Below are 16,536 nucleotides of genomic sequence, written 5' to 3'. Positions count from 1 at the left end.
AGTGACTGCTGTTGTGCATCCTATGAGAATGTTTGGTTAAGACACTTGAATGCCAGCTTTAATGCATCAGTGCCTGAGGCCTGGAACTGAATTAGGAAGATGTCTGTCCCCTGTGTCTGGATTCAGCTGCTTATGGGAGGGGCTAGACTACTACTTTTTTTTTATAAAAAAAAGGAAGCCTTAAATGCAGTGCCAGTTGTGGAAGGTGTTTTTCCTGTTGCATATATGAAGTTACTAAAACCCAGTTTATCCCTTCATTGGAGCATCTTCCACAGTGGAGCTTCTCAAAACTGTCTACAGCTTTGAGAGCAGAGAGGGAAGAAAACTTTTCAGTTACGGTTTAACGTACTGTTTATATTACATCAGGAGCCTGGGGTGAGATAATTGAAGTTAAAGGTGTCAACTGCATCTTGGCCAAGTGTTGCAGTGACCCCCCTGGCATTCAACTGTGTGCTACAACAACAGTTGAGTTCACATGAGTAAATGCAGGACTTTGGTAAAAGAACAATGAAAACACTGAGTAGGGGGTAGAGCTCTTCAGGGGAAGGAAAGCTACAGGGCTCTGCCACACTTTTTATTAAGAAAACATTGTGTTTTGCCTCAGCAGTACACAGTTTGCTGCATTAGCCACCCGTTTTGGAGGCTTATAGGTAAACTTTGAAGTTTGGAGATAAGATTAAACTCTTTTCCACCAACCATGCCTGGAAGCAGACCAACCTATCTCCTTGCACAGCTACTAGGGCATGAAAAAACACCAGCTGGCACACACAACAAGAGACAACTCTTAACAAGTGTCACACTTAAGTAACATTTATTTTCTCAGAGTAGATGGTCCAAGTTAAAAGCACTCATGCAGTTGAGGGGCCTGGTGGCTGTAAAGAACTTTTCCCCAGTTTGTGCTATGTGTGAGCACTTCCACTGAAGTGAAAGTAAGGCAGAACCAAGATTGAGCAAGGTACAGGCACTTTGTTCCCAGTTCAAGCAGGGAAAAAAAAAGCCTACATCAGGTCCTGGTCCCCCCCACCCCAAAAAAAGCCTCATGTTTGTTAAATAAAACATTGTAAAAAATAGAAAACCTAAGATACAGAAAGTCAGTGCTCCCTAACCGTACACTACTAGTTTACGTCATCATATGTAAGACCAGAAGTATAAGAAATCATAAAATCAAAGCTTACTGTTGACAAGTGTTCAGTTAGCTGGGCCCTTCAGCGATACATGTCATACCAAGTACCCGGCAGCAGGACAGTAACAGTCTGATGTGGTAGTGCCAGCTGTGCCTAACAGCCTGTCTAACCACATCCCTAAACAACTGCTTGGAAGAAGTAACACAGGAAAGGTATTTTAGATTCCACATTATCTGGTTACATAAAACAGTGATTTACAAAAGACTCATATACCAAACAATATTCTAAATAAATAGTTCCTCTTCATGACTATATACAGAGTCCCCAAGACATCAGTTATCCAAGAAGGGCATGTCTGCGTCCATGGGCGCCGGGGCAAGTTCACATAGATAGAAGAGCGTTGCTTCGCTGGCTTCTGCCTCCGTCAGCGGCTCCAGCCGCACCAGTTTGCTTTGGGTGGGCTCGGGATCTAGGCTGCTTTCCAGGAGCTCGTCCGCTTCCAGGGATTTGTCAACAGCCGAAGGAGTTTCAGCCGCCCAGCTCCCACTCTCCACAGCAGAGCCCGGGTTCCCATCGAGGAATGCAAGGAGTGGAAACGCTGTGTATTGTATGAGCTGCTTATCTAAGGGAAAAGAAATGCCCAAACTGTGATCAGTTCACAGGCCTTTCTACATGCAGAAGGAAAAAACAAAATCCAACCCCCAGAATTTATTTAAAGAATAATCAATAAAAACCAGTATAGATGTTTAAGTGAGTGATTAAAGAATTGTTATACTCATGCATAACATTTATTTGTTCAGATGCTCCTGCAAAAAGATCAGTATCTCTGCACCTGGTACAGTGCCAAAAACAAAAAGCAAATACAGTGAAGTATTTTGTTTTGGTTATTTGCTTATCAGCATGACACAAAACCAGGCAAAAAGCAAATAAGATGGTTTTCAGAACAATGCTTCTTCAGCAAAACACTGCAACTCACCTAATTTAGGCTTGGAAACTTGTGAAGCTGCAGGACCAGCATTATTCTTGGTGATTTCTATTCCCTTTGTCTCCACCTGGAAACAAAAGCAAAATCTTCAACACACACTTAGAGCCTTTTCCAATGTCACTAGAACACACAGCTGACCCAACTATTAAAAAAAATTAAGTTCTTCTTTCTGAAGGGATGCAGTGGTATCAGCTACCCACACACTAACAGACCCTGGCTGAGAAAGTGTGAAATGTAACACAGGCTGACTCAAGCAAGAACCAAAACTAATGCCCATAAATGAAGACAACAAATCCAAAGAGCTAGATCTTCACTCTGCTGCTTATTCTTGTGTTTATTTTCCCACCAGACAATACAGATGCAACCATTCTGACAAAGTATGTACCATGTTTGCAAGTGCTAAAATCTTAGGGGATACAAAAGTCAAGAGCCTGGTACAATATACAGATACTGGCCTCATGGTAGTGTGAGTTTTAAAGGACATTAATTAGTGTGCTTTTCCCTTTTCTGCATAAAACCTAACAAACAGGATGAATTCAGCTGCCACCTTCCTACTCTCATGGAAAGCCTTCAGAGCCAGAGCATGAAAAAAGTGCTATTATACCAGTAAAGGAAATAAAAGATGAATGATGTTTGCATCTCTCACTAGTGTGTACATTGAGCAATGGATTTAAAACTTACTTTGGCATTAGTGATATGATCTGTGGGATTCATCTGCACGGAGCTTGTAAAAAGCTGAGTAAGACAAAACACATCAAGTTTTAGGTATATCAATGTTGCTAGTAAGAATACAAGACCATCACATCTGCCTGTGTGAGAATAATCCCTATATTTAATGTTTTCACCCTCCATCAGGATTAGAGTTTATTTACAGGTAGTTATCACTTTTGCAAAGACAAACTAGCTTTGGAGCATAATGGTTTGGAATTCCATGAACCTCAGTCACAAAGGAAACAACTGCATTAACATCTAACTTAGACTAACACAGTTTACTGCAGTCTTTAAACATAGATCCCTGCTTTTGTTGCTGCATGGAGAAGCCTGTGTACAAAAAGGAAGAACACATCCTGATCAAATTTGCAAGTGACACCAAACTGGAAGGAGTCATAAGTATGTGGGAGAGCAGAGCTGCTGCTAAGAGGGATTTCAGCAAGGCAAAAAAGGAGCCAACAGGTCTGGTTCAACAGCTGGATGCACTTAGGATATGATAACCTCATGCACTGGCCCAGGTGAGGAACAGAGAGACAGGAAGCAGTTCCTCGGAGGGTCATGATAGGCAACACCCTCCCATGAGCCAGCAGCAGAGCTCTGCTCCAGGGCAGCACACTCTGGGACAGGCAGAGCACAGCCAGGAGGTCAGTGGGAACAGTAATTTCTCTCTGCACAGCACCTGAGGCCACGTGGGGAAGAGCGTCCAGTTTTAGGCCTCCCAGTATGAGGGTGTCCAGAGGGCCACAGGTGTTTGGGGACTTAGGCCATGAGAGGCTGAGGGAGCCTGGCTGATCTTGTCTGCAGAAGGCAGACAACAGGGGATAACTGCACTCTTCCACTGCTTCTGAAGAGGTGGTTACGGAGGAGACAAACTCCAGAGGTGGACAAATGACAAGAGACAAGAACTACAAGGTGCAGCAGGCGACATTGTGACTGACTGAAGTAAATTCTTCAGAAAGAGTCAAGCACTGGAACAGGCACCTGAGAGGCTGCAGAATCTCCCATCTTCAGAGATTTCAGAATTTGAGTCAACGAAGTCCTGAGCAACATGATCTAAATTTCAAGTTGGCCCTCCCTTGAGCAAGGGGGCTGGACTAGATGATAAGCACAGATCCCTTCCAACCCAGACCATTCCACTTAACAAACATCTGAAGAGAAACTGGGAACATACACATACTCCTAAAAAATAACCTGAAATGTTAGAAAAGCTTTTAAAATAAATGCCAAGAGTGAGCCTTTTTAACCCATTGAGAAGACCACAGATGATGTACTGGGCTATTTCAAAGCAACAGTATTAATCTAATTGGTGTTTTGAGTTTACATAGCAACAAATGTAAGCATTATCTCATTAAGAAAGCTATTCTTCAGTCAAAAACTTAAGCATTTGCTTGAGCAGTGGCATAGCACCAAGAATTATACCAGTGCCCCAGAAACTGGTGCTCCTCAAGGGACAGTGCTGGGATTGGTACTGTTTAACATCTTTGTCAGCAACATGGACGGTGGATTGAGTGCACCTTCAGTAAGTCTGCCGATGACACCAAGCTGTGTGGTGCGGTCGACATGCTGGAGGGAAGGGAGATGCCATCCAGAGGGACCTGGACAGGCTGGAGATGTGGGCCTGTGCAAACCTCATGAAGGTCAACAAGTCCAAGTGCAGGGTCCTGCACATGGGTGGAGGTAATCCCAAACACAAATACAGGCTGGGCAGTGAGTGAATTGAGAGCAGCCCTGGGGAGAAGGACTTGGTGGTATTAGTGGATGGAAAACTGACTGTAAGCCAGCAATGTGTGCGTGCAGCTCAGAAAGCCAACTGTGTCCTGGGCTGTATCCAGACAAGTGTGGCCAGCAGATCAAGGGAGGTGATTCTCCCCATCTCTGCTCTGCTGAGACCTCACCTGGAATCCTGTGTCCAGTTCCAGGGCCCCCAACACAAGAAGGACATGGACCTGCTTGAGCAGGTCCAGAAGAGGCCACAAAGATGATCAGGGGGCTGGAGCACCTCCCTTATGAGGACAGGCTGAGAGAGCTGGGGGTGTTCAGCCTGGAGAAGGCTCCGGGGGAGACCTTACAGCAGCCTTCCAGTACCTAAAGAGGGCCCACAGGAAAGATGGAGAGGGGACTCTCTATCAATGGGTGTAGTGATAGGATGAGGGATAACAGTTTTAAACTGCAAGAGGGTAGATTCAGATTAGATGTAAGGAAGAAATTATTTTCTGTGAGGGTGATGAGACACTGGAATAGGTTGCCCAGATAAGTTGTGGCTGTCCCTCCATGGACATGCTCAAGGCCAGGTTGCACGGGGCTTTGAGCAGCCTGGTCTAGTGGAAGGTGTCCCTGCCCATGGCAGGGGGGTTGGAACTGATGATCTTTAAGGTCCCTTCCAACCCAAACCATTCTGTGATTCTATGATATACATATTTGCAAAGATTTATAACTTTCCCTTTTTAAAGGAAAGAAACAAAAATCTGTTGTGTTTTAAATCTATTTTAAAGGGTAACAAGCCATACAAATATTTTGTGTAGTGTATTACCAAAATACTTAAAATAAACAGTGAAAATTACATCAACGAGGAGATCTGGATCTATGCTGAACTGTCGTCCTGATAACATAGCTTGGAAGTCCTCTAAACTGCAGTCGATACTGTCAAGATAATCCAGAAGTTCAACTCTAGAGAGACAAACAGTATTTTACTGCTGTATACTTGAACAAAAGGATTAGAAATCCACAATAAATCTTTACACAGATGTACTACATGCATTTAAAAATCTTCACCAGAACTAGAACGAGCTGTTTTTCATTAGAAACAACCTCTGTAAAAAAAAAAAAACTTTTAGCATCTTTAGAGGAGACTAAGTAAAGTAAAGCAGACAGGTGCTCCAAAATAGGTATTACATCAACATAACACTATGACATGACATCAGTAGAGATGCAGTTCTTGCATCCAGGTAGCCCTAATGCGTCCCATCTGCCTGCAAGAGCTACACAGGGAAATCCTGACAGTTTAAACAACGATACCCACAACATTATGCTGTCAGGTTATACACCCCAACTCACTCGCTTCATGAAGAAAATAAGAGGTCCTGTCTTAAAATACTTAAAAGGTGACCTGTACATTCAGAATTCTCAATAGACCCTACTATTTAGTTCTTTTTAGTTCAAACAATCAGTTCTAATACTTGAAAAAACAAAAGACCAGGCTACTCACTTTCCAAGAAGATTTATATTCTGTGAAATTACTCCATTTTCATTGAGTATGGAATCCATCATTGAGACCGGATCTTCTGCAGTTAAAGTTGACTGGTTATTCAGCTGTACAGCACTTGACATGAGTGGGTTTGTACTGTCACTGACGGGGCTGAGGGGATCATGAGGTGGGACAGCAACTGATTCCGTGCTTTTATCCCCTTGAATTACGGGGGCATATTCCTCTTCATTATCATCTTCCACAATTACAATATCAGGAGAATGACTACAGCTGTAATATGAGACAAATGAATTAAAGCATTTCATACACTTACTTAAATTGATACTATTCCACAGATTTAGTTACTTCTTATTTTAGTTAAGCTACTACAAAGACATAAAGTTTCCTACTGCTTTTTAATATGAAACACAGCAAGATACTATTTTCCATTGATATGGTGCTGTAACAATCAATACAGTTAATTGTAGCTCAGCTAACAGACACTGTTGTGCTAGACCACAATAACTACTAAAAAGATACCAGAACACTGATATTTTTTGCATTAGAACAGCTATAAGCTTGCATATAAATGTAAAGTATGTACCAAGTGGACCAAAGCATATGAGGCCAGCAAACCTGATAGACAATACATATTTCGCATCTTTCCTGTTGAACAGAATCAACTCTGGAACATGCATAACAAAGAATCTCAGTCAACAGTATTGTATTTAATTAGCCTTGTTATGTATACCAGGAAAGCAATCTAAAAACCAAGAAAGAGTCTCAAATAATTTGCCTTCCTCCCTGTTCTGGTTTTCTTAACCCTTATATAGGGCAGTCGTGCTGTTTCTCTATCATAGCCTTATCTTCAGGAAGCTTTTCTATCAGGGAACGTATTTCCAGACATCAGCTGAACAAGAACAGTTCAAGTACCAAGCTAGAAATATCTTAAGTTTTATTCCTTGAGGCATAATACAGGCCCTATCAATACAGTGCAACTCAGGAATAGAGCTGCATCGCAATCCCTGGACCAAGTTTCAACTGATCACAGCTGAAGGATTAATTACTTTTATAGTGCTAAGTACAGACAGGAAGGAACACAGTCACAAAACACTTGGGACTGAAAAAAACTCCTGAAATTAACTGGCTTGATAAAATTCAAAGACCACACCAACACTTGACAAACAGCACATGCAAATCATTCTCTGTAAAAATCTGTAAAAGCAAGGGAAGTCATTCCTGTCTGTATTCATAACCAAAAGTAAGATGACATCACTTACTCTGTCTTTGGACAAGTAATATATTTAACAGGAGTGCAATAACACAGATTGCTTCCCACTACTTTCTATCCTCAGCATATTAAAACTCCAACAGCCAATTAACTATTTTGGAGGTCAATAAATTGGAACCTAATGTGAATTCACAGATGAAAGCTCCTATATGTGAAGTACTGAATAATTCTCATCACTTCATTAAAAAAATAATTATCTAAGACATCTGAATTATTGCATACACTGGAAGCCAATTATCTACATAGACTTCTAGAGACTTCTTACTTGGAAGAATCTGAAGTGATATCTTCATTTGCTTCTGGTGTAATGGGAAGATTTTCTTCATCACCCATGGGATTTTCTTCATCACCCACATGTCCAGTGACATCATAAATAATGATGTCATCTGAAATCTGTTCCCTTTGTTTTAAGCCCTCATTTCTGTTGAGAGGTACCTGAGAATTATTTTTAAAAGAGACAGGGGACAGAGGGACAATAAGCTTCACCATTCTGACAATTATCACTGTATTCTACAATGCTTCGATTCTGAAGAGGTGTAAGAGCTTTCCTACACCTCAGAGATTACAAGTTGATTGTAAAGATCTACATTTAAGAGAAAAAAACATACAAATAAATGAACAAGCTGGAGAATACTGGCTACAGAAAAAAAAAAAAAGTCTGGCAAATACTACAGGCATAGAAATAAAAATATACTAGCACTGTCAGCAAAAGCAACAAAAAAGCTGCGACAACAGGACTACACAAGAACTAAAAATATTAAAACAACGACTGCCCTTTAAATAGCACTTTGTTATAAAGCTATTAATTCTAGTACCATGCTACAGCACTCATTCTAATGATTTCCCCACCAACCATTATTCGGACAGAAGAAAATAACTTTCAGTGTCATGACACGTTCAAATGGCACAGGAACTTGACATGATTTTGCTGGCTTGGATACTGCCTTGCAGAGCAACTTGCTGGATCCTTGACCCTGTGTAGGGCCAGGGGCACCTAACTCCCAGAGATAACACAACACACATATGCTATTTCTAACAGCACGGCTATTCAAGGCAAACTGTTTTCAGTGGGATCACAAGCTGTATTTAATACACAGTTATACATGCTTATATTGATAAGTTAATGATGATTATCAACACACTTGTCTTCTGAAGGAAACACAACATGGCATGTCACTTCTGAAAGTTGATAGTTCTCAGTACATCACTGTTTTATTCCTCATAAGACAAGCTACTTGATCTGTCTGCCCCGCTCCTGTCCTTCCTTCATCATAACACAGAGTATGCACAAAAGAAAACTTACATGGTGGTTACTTTCAGCTGGTTCTTTCACAATATGTTGAAATACATTTGACTTGGTAGGCCCATTCGTGTTCAGAAGTAGAGGCCTGAATCAGAAGAGTAAAGGAAGAATGTCATCTTAAAACTAGTTCTTTGGTTTTAGTTGATGAAACATGACAGTATATTGACAAGACAGCAAGTTTTCAAGACCATATTTACCTCTTGCGTTTTAGGCTCACTAGTTGGTTATTCTGCACCAAGGTAACAATAAATTGTACAATCTGTAAGGAAAAGAACACTATTGTTAGTTGCTTTACTCTGTAATGGTTTCAAGAGTACCAACATATCTTACAGCAGAAGACTTCAAGAATAAAATCTATACATGAGCAGCAGAACACTTATTTTGTGTAGTTACTTTCATATAGAACTGTTCAGAAAAGTTAAAAATCGTGGTAGAATAGAAAACACCACTTGTTGACATTTAAAAAGAATAGTTATTCAGCTGTTTGAGAAAGGCTTTTCATGCAGCAGCAAGAGCAGACTTTTACAACACTACATCCTACAGCACACAGAAAAACATCAGTAACTCAAACTATTAGAAGGATTCTAATAAGCAACGACAGAAGGCACACAGGGATGTTGACTGTATATGTAAACCTGTATCTGTAAATACTGGTTCTGGTAAAAGGAGTTTTTGACAGATTCAGAAAAAAGTTCTATGTACACATAACAGTATTCATCAACTGCCTTTCTTTTTGAAATGTTAAGATTTTCTTCCCTTACATCTTAAATTTAAGGATTAAATGTATACATCTGGCTTGAACAAACTGAAAAAAAAATAAAATCAGTAACAGTCTCTGCCACAAGGCTGTTTTCAGTGATGCTATGTCTGATACGTAAAAAAAAAATATCTGTAAAATCTTTCATTTACATCAGTTTTGGTGGATAATAAATCTAACTGTTAAACTAAACTAATATATTATCAGTATAGAATATAAGCCATCCAATTCCTGAAGTAATAAAAAGACCATTTTAAGGGTACTTTAATGAATGATGTGATACTCTTGAACCTCTTACTTGAAAACGTTTACAAGAGTTTGGCCTTAACTTCTGCTTATGCCATGAAATATACTGAACGTTTGTTTCACAAAGATTTGTTCACTATACACCACCCTGTTTTTGTTTTTTTTTTTTCTATTAAAGAGACATTTCACACTACAAAACAAAACAGAGGGCAAGGCAAGATAACATGTGGCACAGTATTCCTAGTTCAGCGGCACTCACTCATTCATCCACATATGACCTGAATGAAGCTTTACCTTCCGAATAACTTGCTGTTGTTGCAAGTGTTTGGCTCTCAGTTCTGCCACTTCCCTCCAAAGGGATTCATTCTCTCTGAAAACAATGATTTAGAAGTCAAACTAAAACTATGTTTTAAAATATTTACATTATTATTTTTTTGTTAAAGATTAGCTGGCTTCATTAAAGCTCTCTGAAATGCGCTTTTAGATCGGGGGGTGGTGGTGGTGTCACACAGTGAGCAGCCTTAGCAAATAATTACAAAATGGAGACCCAAACACAACAAATAGCCCACAGAGAATTTCCAGCCCCTTTCAACAAAAAAAATTTACCAGATTTGGCAATAATTATTACACACACATCCAGCATTTAAAAATTAACTATTTTGTTTCCTTTCCCAAAACAAAGTTATCTTTTCCACTTCTTTGTAGTAATTAAATCCTAAGGAATTAAATAAACAAAAACAAGCAAATAAAAAAAATCAAGCATCCAACTGGTTCAAAAGAGTTCTTCATCTATTTCAAGCCTGTTTGTCTTCCTTCACTCACATCTTGCTAGACACAAGCCACCTGTCAGCAACAGAAGATCCACCTTGAAAGCATCTTCATAGAACAAGCTCTCAAATTGACACATGCAGCTGTAGGTCATCCTAACAGTTGCTTCTACTAGCTCCAGTAAATGGACACGTTAGCTGCTAAAAAATAACAGGAGCACAGCAGAGACAGCTGTTTTCATGAAACACTGCCATTTTACAAACCTTGGTTGTTCCAGTACTCACGGGAGTCCAGTTATGGAGACAGCATAAGAACTGCTGTAAAGTGTACCTTGCTATTTTATCCATGATCCTCGCTGCTTCCAACAGCATAAAGCATATTAAGGAGGTAGATAATGACTACTGAAAGCTTCAACTAATAAGGAAAGACAACATACAGCCCTTCTCTCTTTTGCAGTGTAGTTTTCAACACAGCCAAAAAAGGAGAACCACCTTATTACTCACTCCTCAAACTGACCTATGTCCAAGGTACAATTTCAGACCACAGTTCCATGACAAATTTAACAACTAAGGTCAGGGATTCTGAAGTTCCTCTATTTCCTCACTACCTTTATTAACATGCTTTGTAGGACTAGGTCTTCTGATTTAGCTACAGTTTCTACTTCAGTAAGTTTAAACTCATGGGTCAACAATATGGATGCCAAAGATGAACGGAACCATTCTATCTTTTCACCTCCACAATTCGCAGGTCATTAGCAACTGGAAGTCATTTCAGTCAAAGTCAGCCCTGCTCTGGGCAGGGGTTTGGACCTGACAGCCTTCTGAGGTTTCTTCCACCCTAAATTCGTCCATGATTTGGAAAGGATGAATATGAACATTGTTACTCTAGACTGATCAGATTCTAATAAAGGCTTTTCCTAGACAAAGTAAGTTTGTGGCCTAATATTCTACCACTCAAACAATTAGGACTGAAAACTAGAAATGACAGCGTTTACTTCTTAAAACTTGAACTAATCAGTGACCTCTGGCACAGAGGTACACAATCATTTATGTTCTTAATGCACGTTAAGGAGTCCTGAGACATAGTTACTGTTGAGGTGCTGTGACTTACAGTACATGAGTTTGTGTTCATATATCATATCCTGTATCTACATAGTCTAAAGGGTTGAGCAATTCATGACACACATCTCCTCTCACTGTTAAAACAAACTGCAATTACTAAATAGGTAATAAAGTAATTCTAAAAATACTCTATTTATATTTGGATTTTATATTCTGCACCTCTGCCACTGAGGTAACTAATGAATTTCCAAAGTAGATTTCTAAACACATTTTCATAGGTATTAACTCTCATTGAGCTGTTATTAAATGTGTTATTTAACTACCCACTACTAGACCGTTCTTCAAACACCAACATTCCCTATTACTTTTAGCCATATCAGAATATTCAATTTTTAATGCAATTCTTATACTGAAATTTATTTTCCTAAAGCAGTAAGAAATCAAGAAACACCTAAAATTAAGTCTTTGTCTGCTATGTATTATCATAGAATGGTTCAGGTTGGAAGGGACCTTAAAGATCCCCTAGTTCCAACTCCCCTCCTATGTAATGAGCAGAACTACCCAAGTTTAGGGATCAGCTGCTGATGGAGCAACTTACCTCTTCAAAGCAGACAATCGAGATTCAATAGTCTCTTGTTTAATTTGCACCTTTTGAGCACTACTAATTATTTTGGAGATATCTTCCTGACGTATCTTGTTTTCTTCAGGTCTCGAAGAAGAAACCTTTAAAAGATTAGAATCCAGAAACAACACCTTTTTTCACTAATTGTTAACTATTATTTTCTTTCGGTGATCAAGTATATTTTCTTCTAGCATTCATAAACTGCATCTAAGTTAATAATAAACCAAGCATCAAATAAAACAAATACAGAAACACACTGAAATTTATTCTTACAGCTGTCACCACATTAGCTTTAGTTGTTACATTTGTGTACATCTGGATTCTTCAGGCATTCTCTTAAGTGCTCTACTTCCTAACTGCTTCACAGTAACCCAATGTTAGTAAGTATATCCCTCTCTCCACAGTTTAACTTGCTGTATTTCTGTTCGGTATATATATTCACCTGACTCACAGTTAACAGCAGAGCATATTCTAGAACCACATATAGCAGCATAACAAACCTGTTTATAGGTTCGCCCCCGTTCTCTTTGGTGAAAAGTTTAATGCTTACAGCTTGTTCTGAAACAAGCTACGTAAACAAGCAGATTGCTGCATTACTGATGGTAAAGTCAAAGCATGCTCTGCACTTCTAATACCCATTTGCAAAATGTCATATTTGCATAACTTGCTCATTTTTACCACCGGTGAAACTTACTATAATGACAGCAAAGCAGGTTAAATAAAGGAGACTTAGTCAAATCCCCCAAAATATCTTAAAACAAGTCAAGATATATATGACAGCAGCACAGTTTGCTTCCCCAAACTTATCTGCACTCCCAATCCTAAAGTTAAAGTTGACATGAACTTTGCTGTTCATTCACACGTACTTGCACAGGTTTTCCACATATTGAGTTTTCACTAACCTTCCTTTTAATGTGGTCCAACAAGTCTTCCCGGCCCTGCTTAAAATATGGGTGCTGAAACTCTACTGGACCATCTCGCTCCTGTTTGACAATCCCAGAATCAACATGGACAACTTTACGGAAGCCATCTGTAAAAAAAGAAAAAAAAACCCCAAACCTCTCAAAACTTGTATTAAGAAATTCAAACTATGCTGTTCCAACTATTATCAGTTTTGAGGATGAGACAGTACCCTAGTTGCAGAGAACAGAGGCCACTGTTCGAAGGCCACTGTCTATCACTGAACACCTACAAGATCTAGAACTATGCTAGAAAGCAAAAACCCGAGAACTTACACATGTTTAACTGTCTGACAAAGCTTGCCATGTTGTTGTGCTTGAAGTACTTGGGAAGAATCTCTTTTGCAAATCTCTGTTCATCCAACACCAAGAAACTCTGGCCATTCTAAAATAAGAGAGACACATTAGGCTACTTAAAGACTGTTGTAGAAAACACGCTGGGCTTTTATAATTAATCATCAGATAGGAATGTTTCCTTTGTGCATGCAGTATGTAACTGATCTGCTTGGCTACAGTTTTCCACAACAGAAAGTGTACAAACCCTGCAGTTGCAAAGCAACAGTGATATCAGTATACTTCCTCGTTATCCATATCTGAAGGGGAACAACTCTATTGTCATTCACTGCTTCCTCAAGAAATGAACTGTTCACCAACAATTATCACAGTTTCACTACAGGACAATACTATCAATTTTGTAAGTAGCTTCAAAGTCTTGGGAAGGAATCTAACAAAGAGACTGTGCACGGAAAAAAACACCACCAACCAGCTGAAAGTCCCTTCTGCTTTCCAGTATAAAAACCCAGTTAGCTTGATAGAACTTGCAGAGCAGATGGAGCTGTCAAAGAGCTGAGGGTGTCCACTAGGTTTTGGAGTTACCCAAAAGGTAACCAACCTCCCAAGGCACTGTTCCCCTCCTCCTGGGGTGCAAATTGTGAGGGAGGACTGATTTTCTTATTTCATCCACAACCTTTGACTGAAGTAGAAGGCTAAGATCTCTGTTCTTCAATGACTGTGCTCCATTAACTAAAGGACAAGTAACTGGCAAAACCCCAATTAAGTTACTTCAAAATGGTTTAGGTTTTGTCTGTACATCCAAAGTACTCTCACCCAGTATTTAATGAGAAGCCTAGCACCTTGAACAAATGTCAACAGTAATGCTGCATCTTCTTACAAGCCCTTTACTTCAGCAAGTCACATTTATTTCTTACCCCCAAATGACAGCAGTTCTATGATTCCAAGAAGCTTGAAGAACCATGAGACCCTGCCAAAGAGCTTGTTTCTGACAAACCAGCAAGGATCATCAGAAACAGGATTTATAAATGGCTCACCGTAAGATTGAGTTAGAATCTTAAGACTGAGGAGGGTAGGAAGATGAAAACTTCCCACTAATGCCTACCCACCTCCTGCTGAGAATCAAGTCAGCAGAAGGGAAAGAAAAGGCAAAGGAAGGGGCAGGAGCAGGCCATTTTAGCCAATGCATTAATGAAACTCACCAGCTGAAGGGACTCAAGCAAGCTGCATTACCGGTGATGCCAACAGACAGCTTTTATGCAGCACCTCACTTCCTTGACACTTTGACATTGCTCAGGCCTAGCACAGAAAAATCTGGGAAACACATCTACTTGTTCCTGTTGCCCTGACAGTTGCTTACAGCAAAGCTGTACAGACGTTAAGGCCTGACTTGATCTCACTGAAGCATTACTACGTATCTAAATACTGTTTTCAAATCCTAGCGTTACTGACTGCAGCACACAGCAATCTTTCAAGTACTTCATTTGTTTCTCCTTGTACGTGTTTTCACAGACAACACATACCACCCATGGCTTCACTATGTATGCAGAGAGAGAAAATATGGCTGTTCAGTTTCAGATAATGATCATGCTTACAGTGTAAGGATATCGCAAAACAGAACTTGAAGTTCTTCTTCGAATGGTTTGGGTTGGAAAGGATCTTAAAGATCACCTAGTTCCAACACCCTGCCAGGGGCAGGGACACCTTCCACTAGCCCAGGCTGCTCAAAGCCCCATCCAACCTGGCCTTGAACACTTCCAGGGAGAAGGCAGCCACAGCTTCTCTGGGAAACCTGTTCCAGTGTCTCACCACCCTCACAGAAAAGAATTTCTTCCTTGCATCTAATCTGAATCTACCCTTTTACAGTTTAAAACCATTAACCCTCATCCTATCCCTACACTCCCCGATTGAGTCCCTCCCCCTTTCCTGTAGCCCCCTTTAAGTACTGGAAGGCCACTATAAGGTCTCCCTGGAGCCTTCTCTTCTCCAGGCTGAACAGCCCCATCCCTCTCAGCCTGTCCTCATAAGGGAGGTGCTCCAGCACAAATACGGATTTGTACATGAAGAAAGTGAAATATTATAGTAACTGTACTCTTCCTCTCCTATACTCCATATTATTGACATAGCATGTTTTTAATAGGTGTCATCACTTGTGTACCAAATGATCCCAAAATACCTTCCCTCACACAAGAAGTGCTGCATGCTAGTAGCATCAACTGTGATTAGTGGACCTTCCTTCCACAGTCTTACAGAATCTCAAACAATTAAGTCTTTATTTTTAATTAAGAAAATAATACAAGAATACCTAATAGCCTTGGTGTGATTACTTGAGATAAGCATAAGCAATTAATTTCAAAAGTCTCCATTAAAGGTGTAAGGTGGCACTTCTTAAGCTAAAGAACACCTGAATCTTCCTATAGCCATTAGCAACCCTTTTCCAGAAAAACATTTTTAAAATAGAAGGAAAAGCTGCTGTAATCTACCTGCTTCCTTCTTCAGGAAGTTTTAGCTGAAGTTTCTGTTAATTCATTATCAGTAAAACGTTTAAGGAGACAGTTGATCATTGCTTGAGCATTTAAAACTCAGCTGAGAGCTGCCATCTCAACCGCACTTGAAGATGTTGATACAGTTTGGGAACAGGAATTTAAAAATATACATTTTTAAAACATCTAAAAGAGAAAAATTATTATTAATAAAAAACGCTTAGCATTTATCACAAGAGTTAAGGATGCTCACTGCAGCAAATTTACCAGCCCTTCGTTACACTGTAAGAAGGTGGTTACCTCCTACCTTCCAATACCTCAAAATACTTCTAAACTTTGTGCTTTGAAAATGCTTCTTCATTATTGACTACAACAGCCTCCATTTGAACATACATGATTCAAAAGGAAAGGACATCCAACCCAGGTTGTGTTTTTTTTTTTTAAAAAAAAAAACAAAGTGGATGTATATCCACATGGCCCCTCTATACCTTTAACCTGCAGTTCCGAGGAAAGGGACTTCAGTTACTGGAATAAACAGAAGCAGATCAACGCTCACGTGTGTCCCCGTCGCCGTCCGTCCCCATCCCCCTCGCTACTGACGGGTACCGAGTTTGACCTTCTCCAGAGAGGTGCCCCTGATCCATCCCCGCCACACATCGGAGATGGGGAGGGGGGATGGGTGGGCAGGTGATGCCTGTTCCAGCAGGAGGACACCAGACCCGGTGAGCCGCTACCCGAGGCAGCAGCTGCC

At 40.1% G+C, this 16,536-nt stretch overlaps 1 protein-coding gene across 1 annotated transcript; it reads right to left on the bottom strand.

Moving 5' to 3' along the window:
- Positions 1 to 795: 795 nt before the first annotated feature.
- On the bottom strand, positions 796 to 16,293 carry HSF2 (heat shock transcription factor 2). Its single transcript, XM_026845512.1, has 13 exons — positions 16,274 to 16,293; positions 13,288 to 13,396; positions 12,955 to 13,082; positions 12,029 to 12,153; positions 9,896 to 9,971; positions 8,796 to 8,857; positions 8,599 to 8,683; positions 7,561 to 7,730; positions 6,026 to 6,295; positions 5,382 to 5,487; positions 2,791 to 2,844; positions 2,101 to 2,176; positions 796 to 1,746 (listed from the first exon to the last, which is right to left on the bottom strand). The coding sequence occupies exons 2-13, from the start codon at positions 13,316 to 13,318 to the stop codon at positions 1,457 to 1,459; spliced, it is 1,473 nt and encodes a 490-aa protein (XP_026701313.1). The 5' UTR covers positions 13,319 to 13,396; positions 16,274 to 16,293; the 3' UTR covers positions 796 to 1,456.
- Positions 16,294 to 16,536: the final 243 nt, after the last annotated feature.

This window comes from Athene cunicularia (assembly GCF_003259725.1).
Source record: "Athene cunicularia isolate RWA chromosome 3 unlocalized genomic scaffold, athCun1 chr3_part1, whole genome shotgun sequence".
Classification (NCBI taxonomy): Eukaryota; Metazoa; Chordata; class Aves; order Strigiformes; family Strigidae; genus Athene; species Athene cunicularia.
Note: the sequence above shows the minus strand (reverse complement) of the source record. Positions and strands in the feature narration are given on the sequence as shown.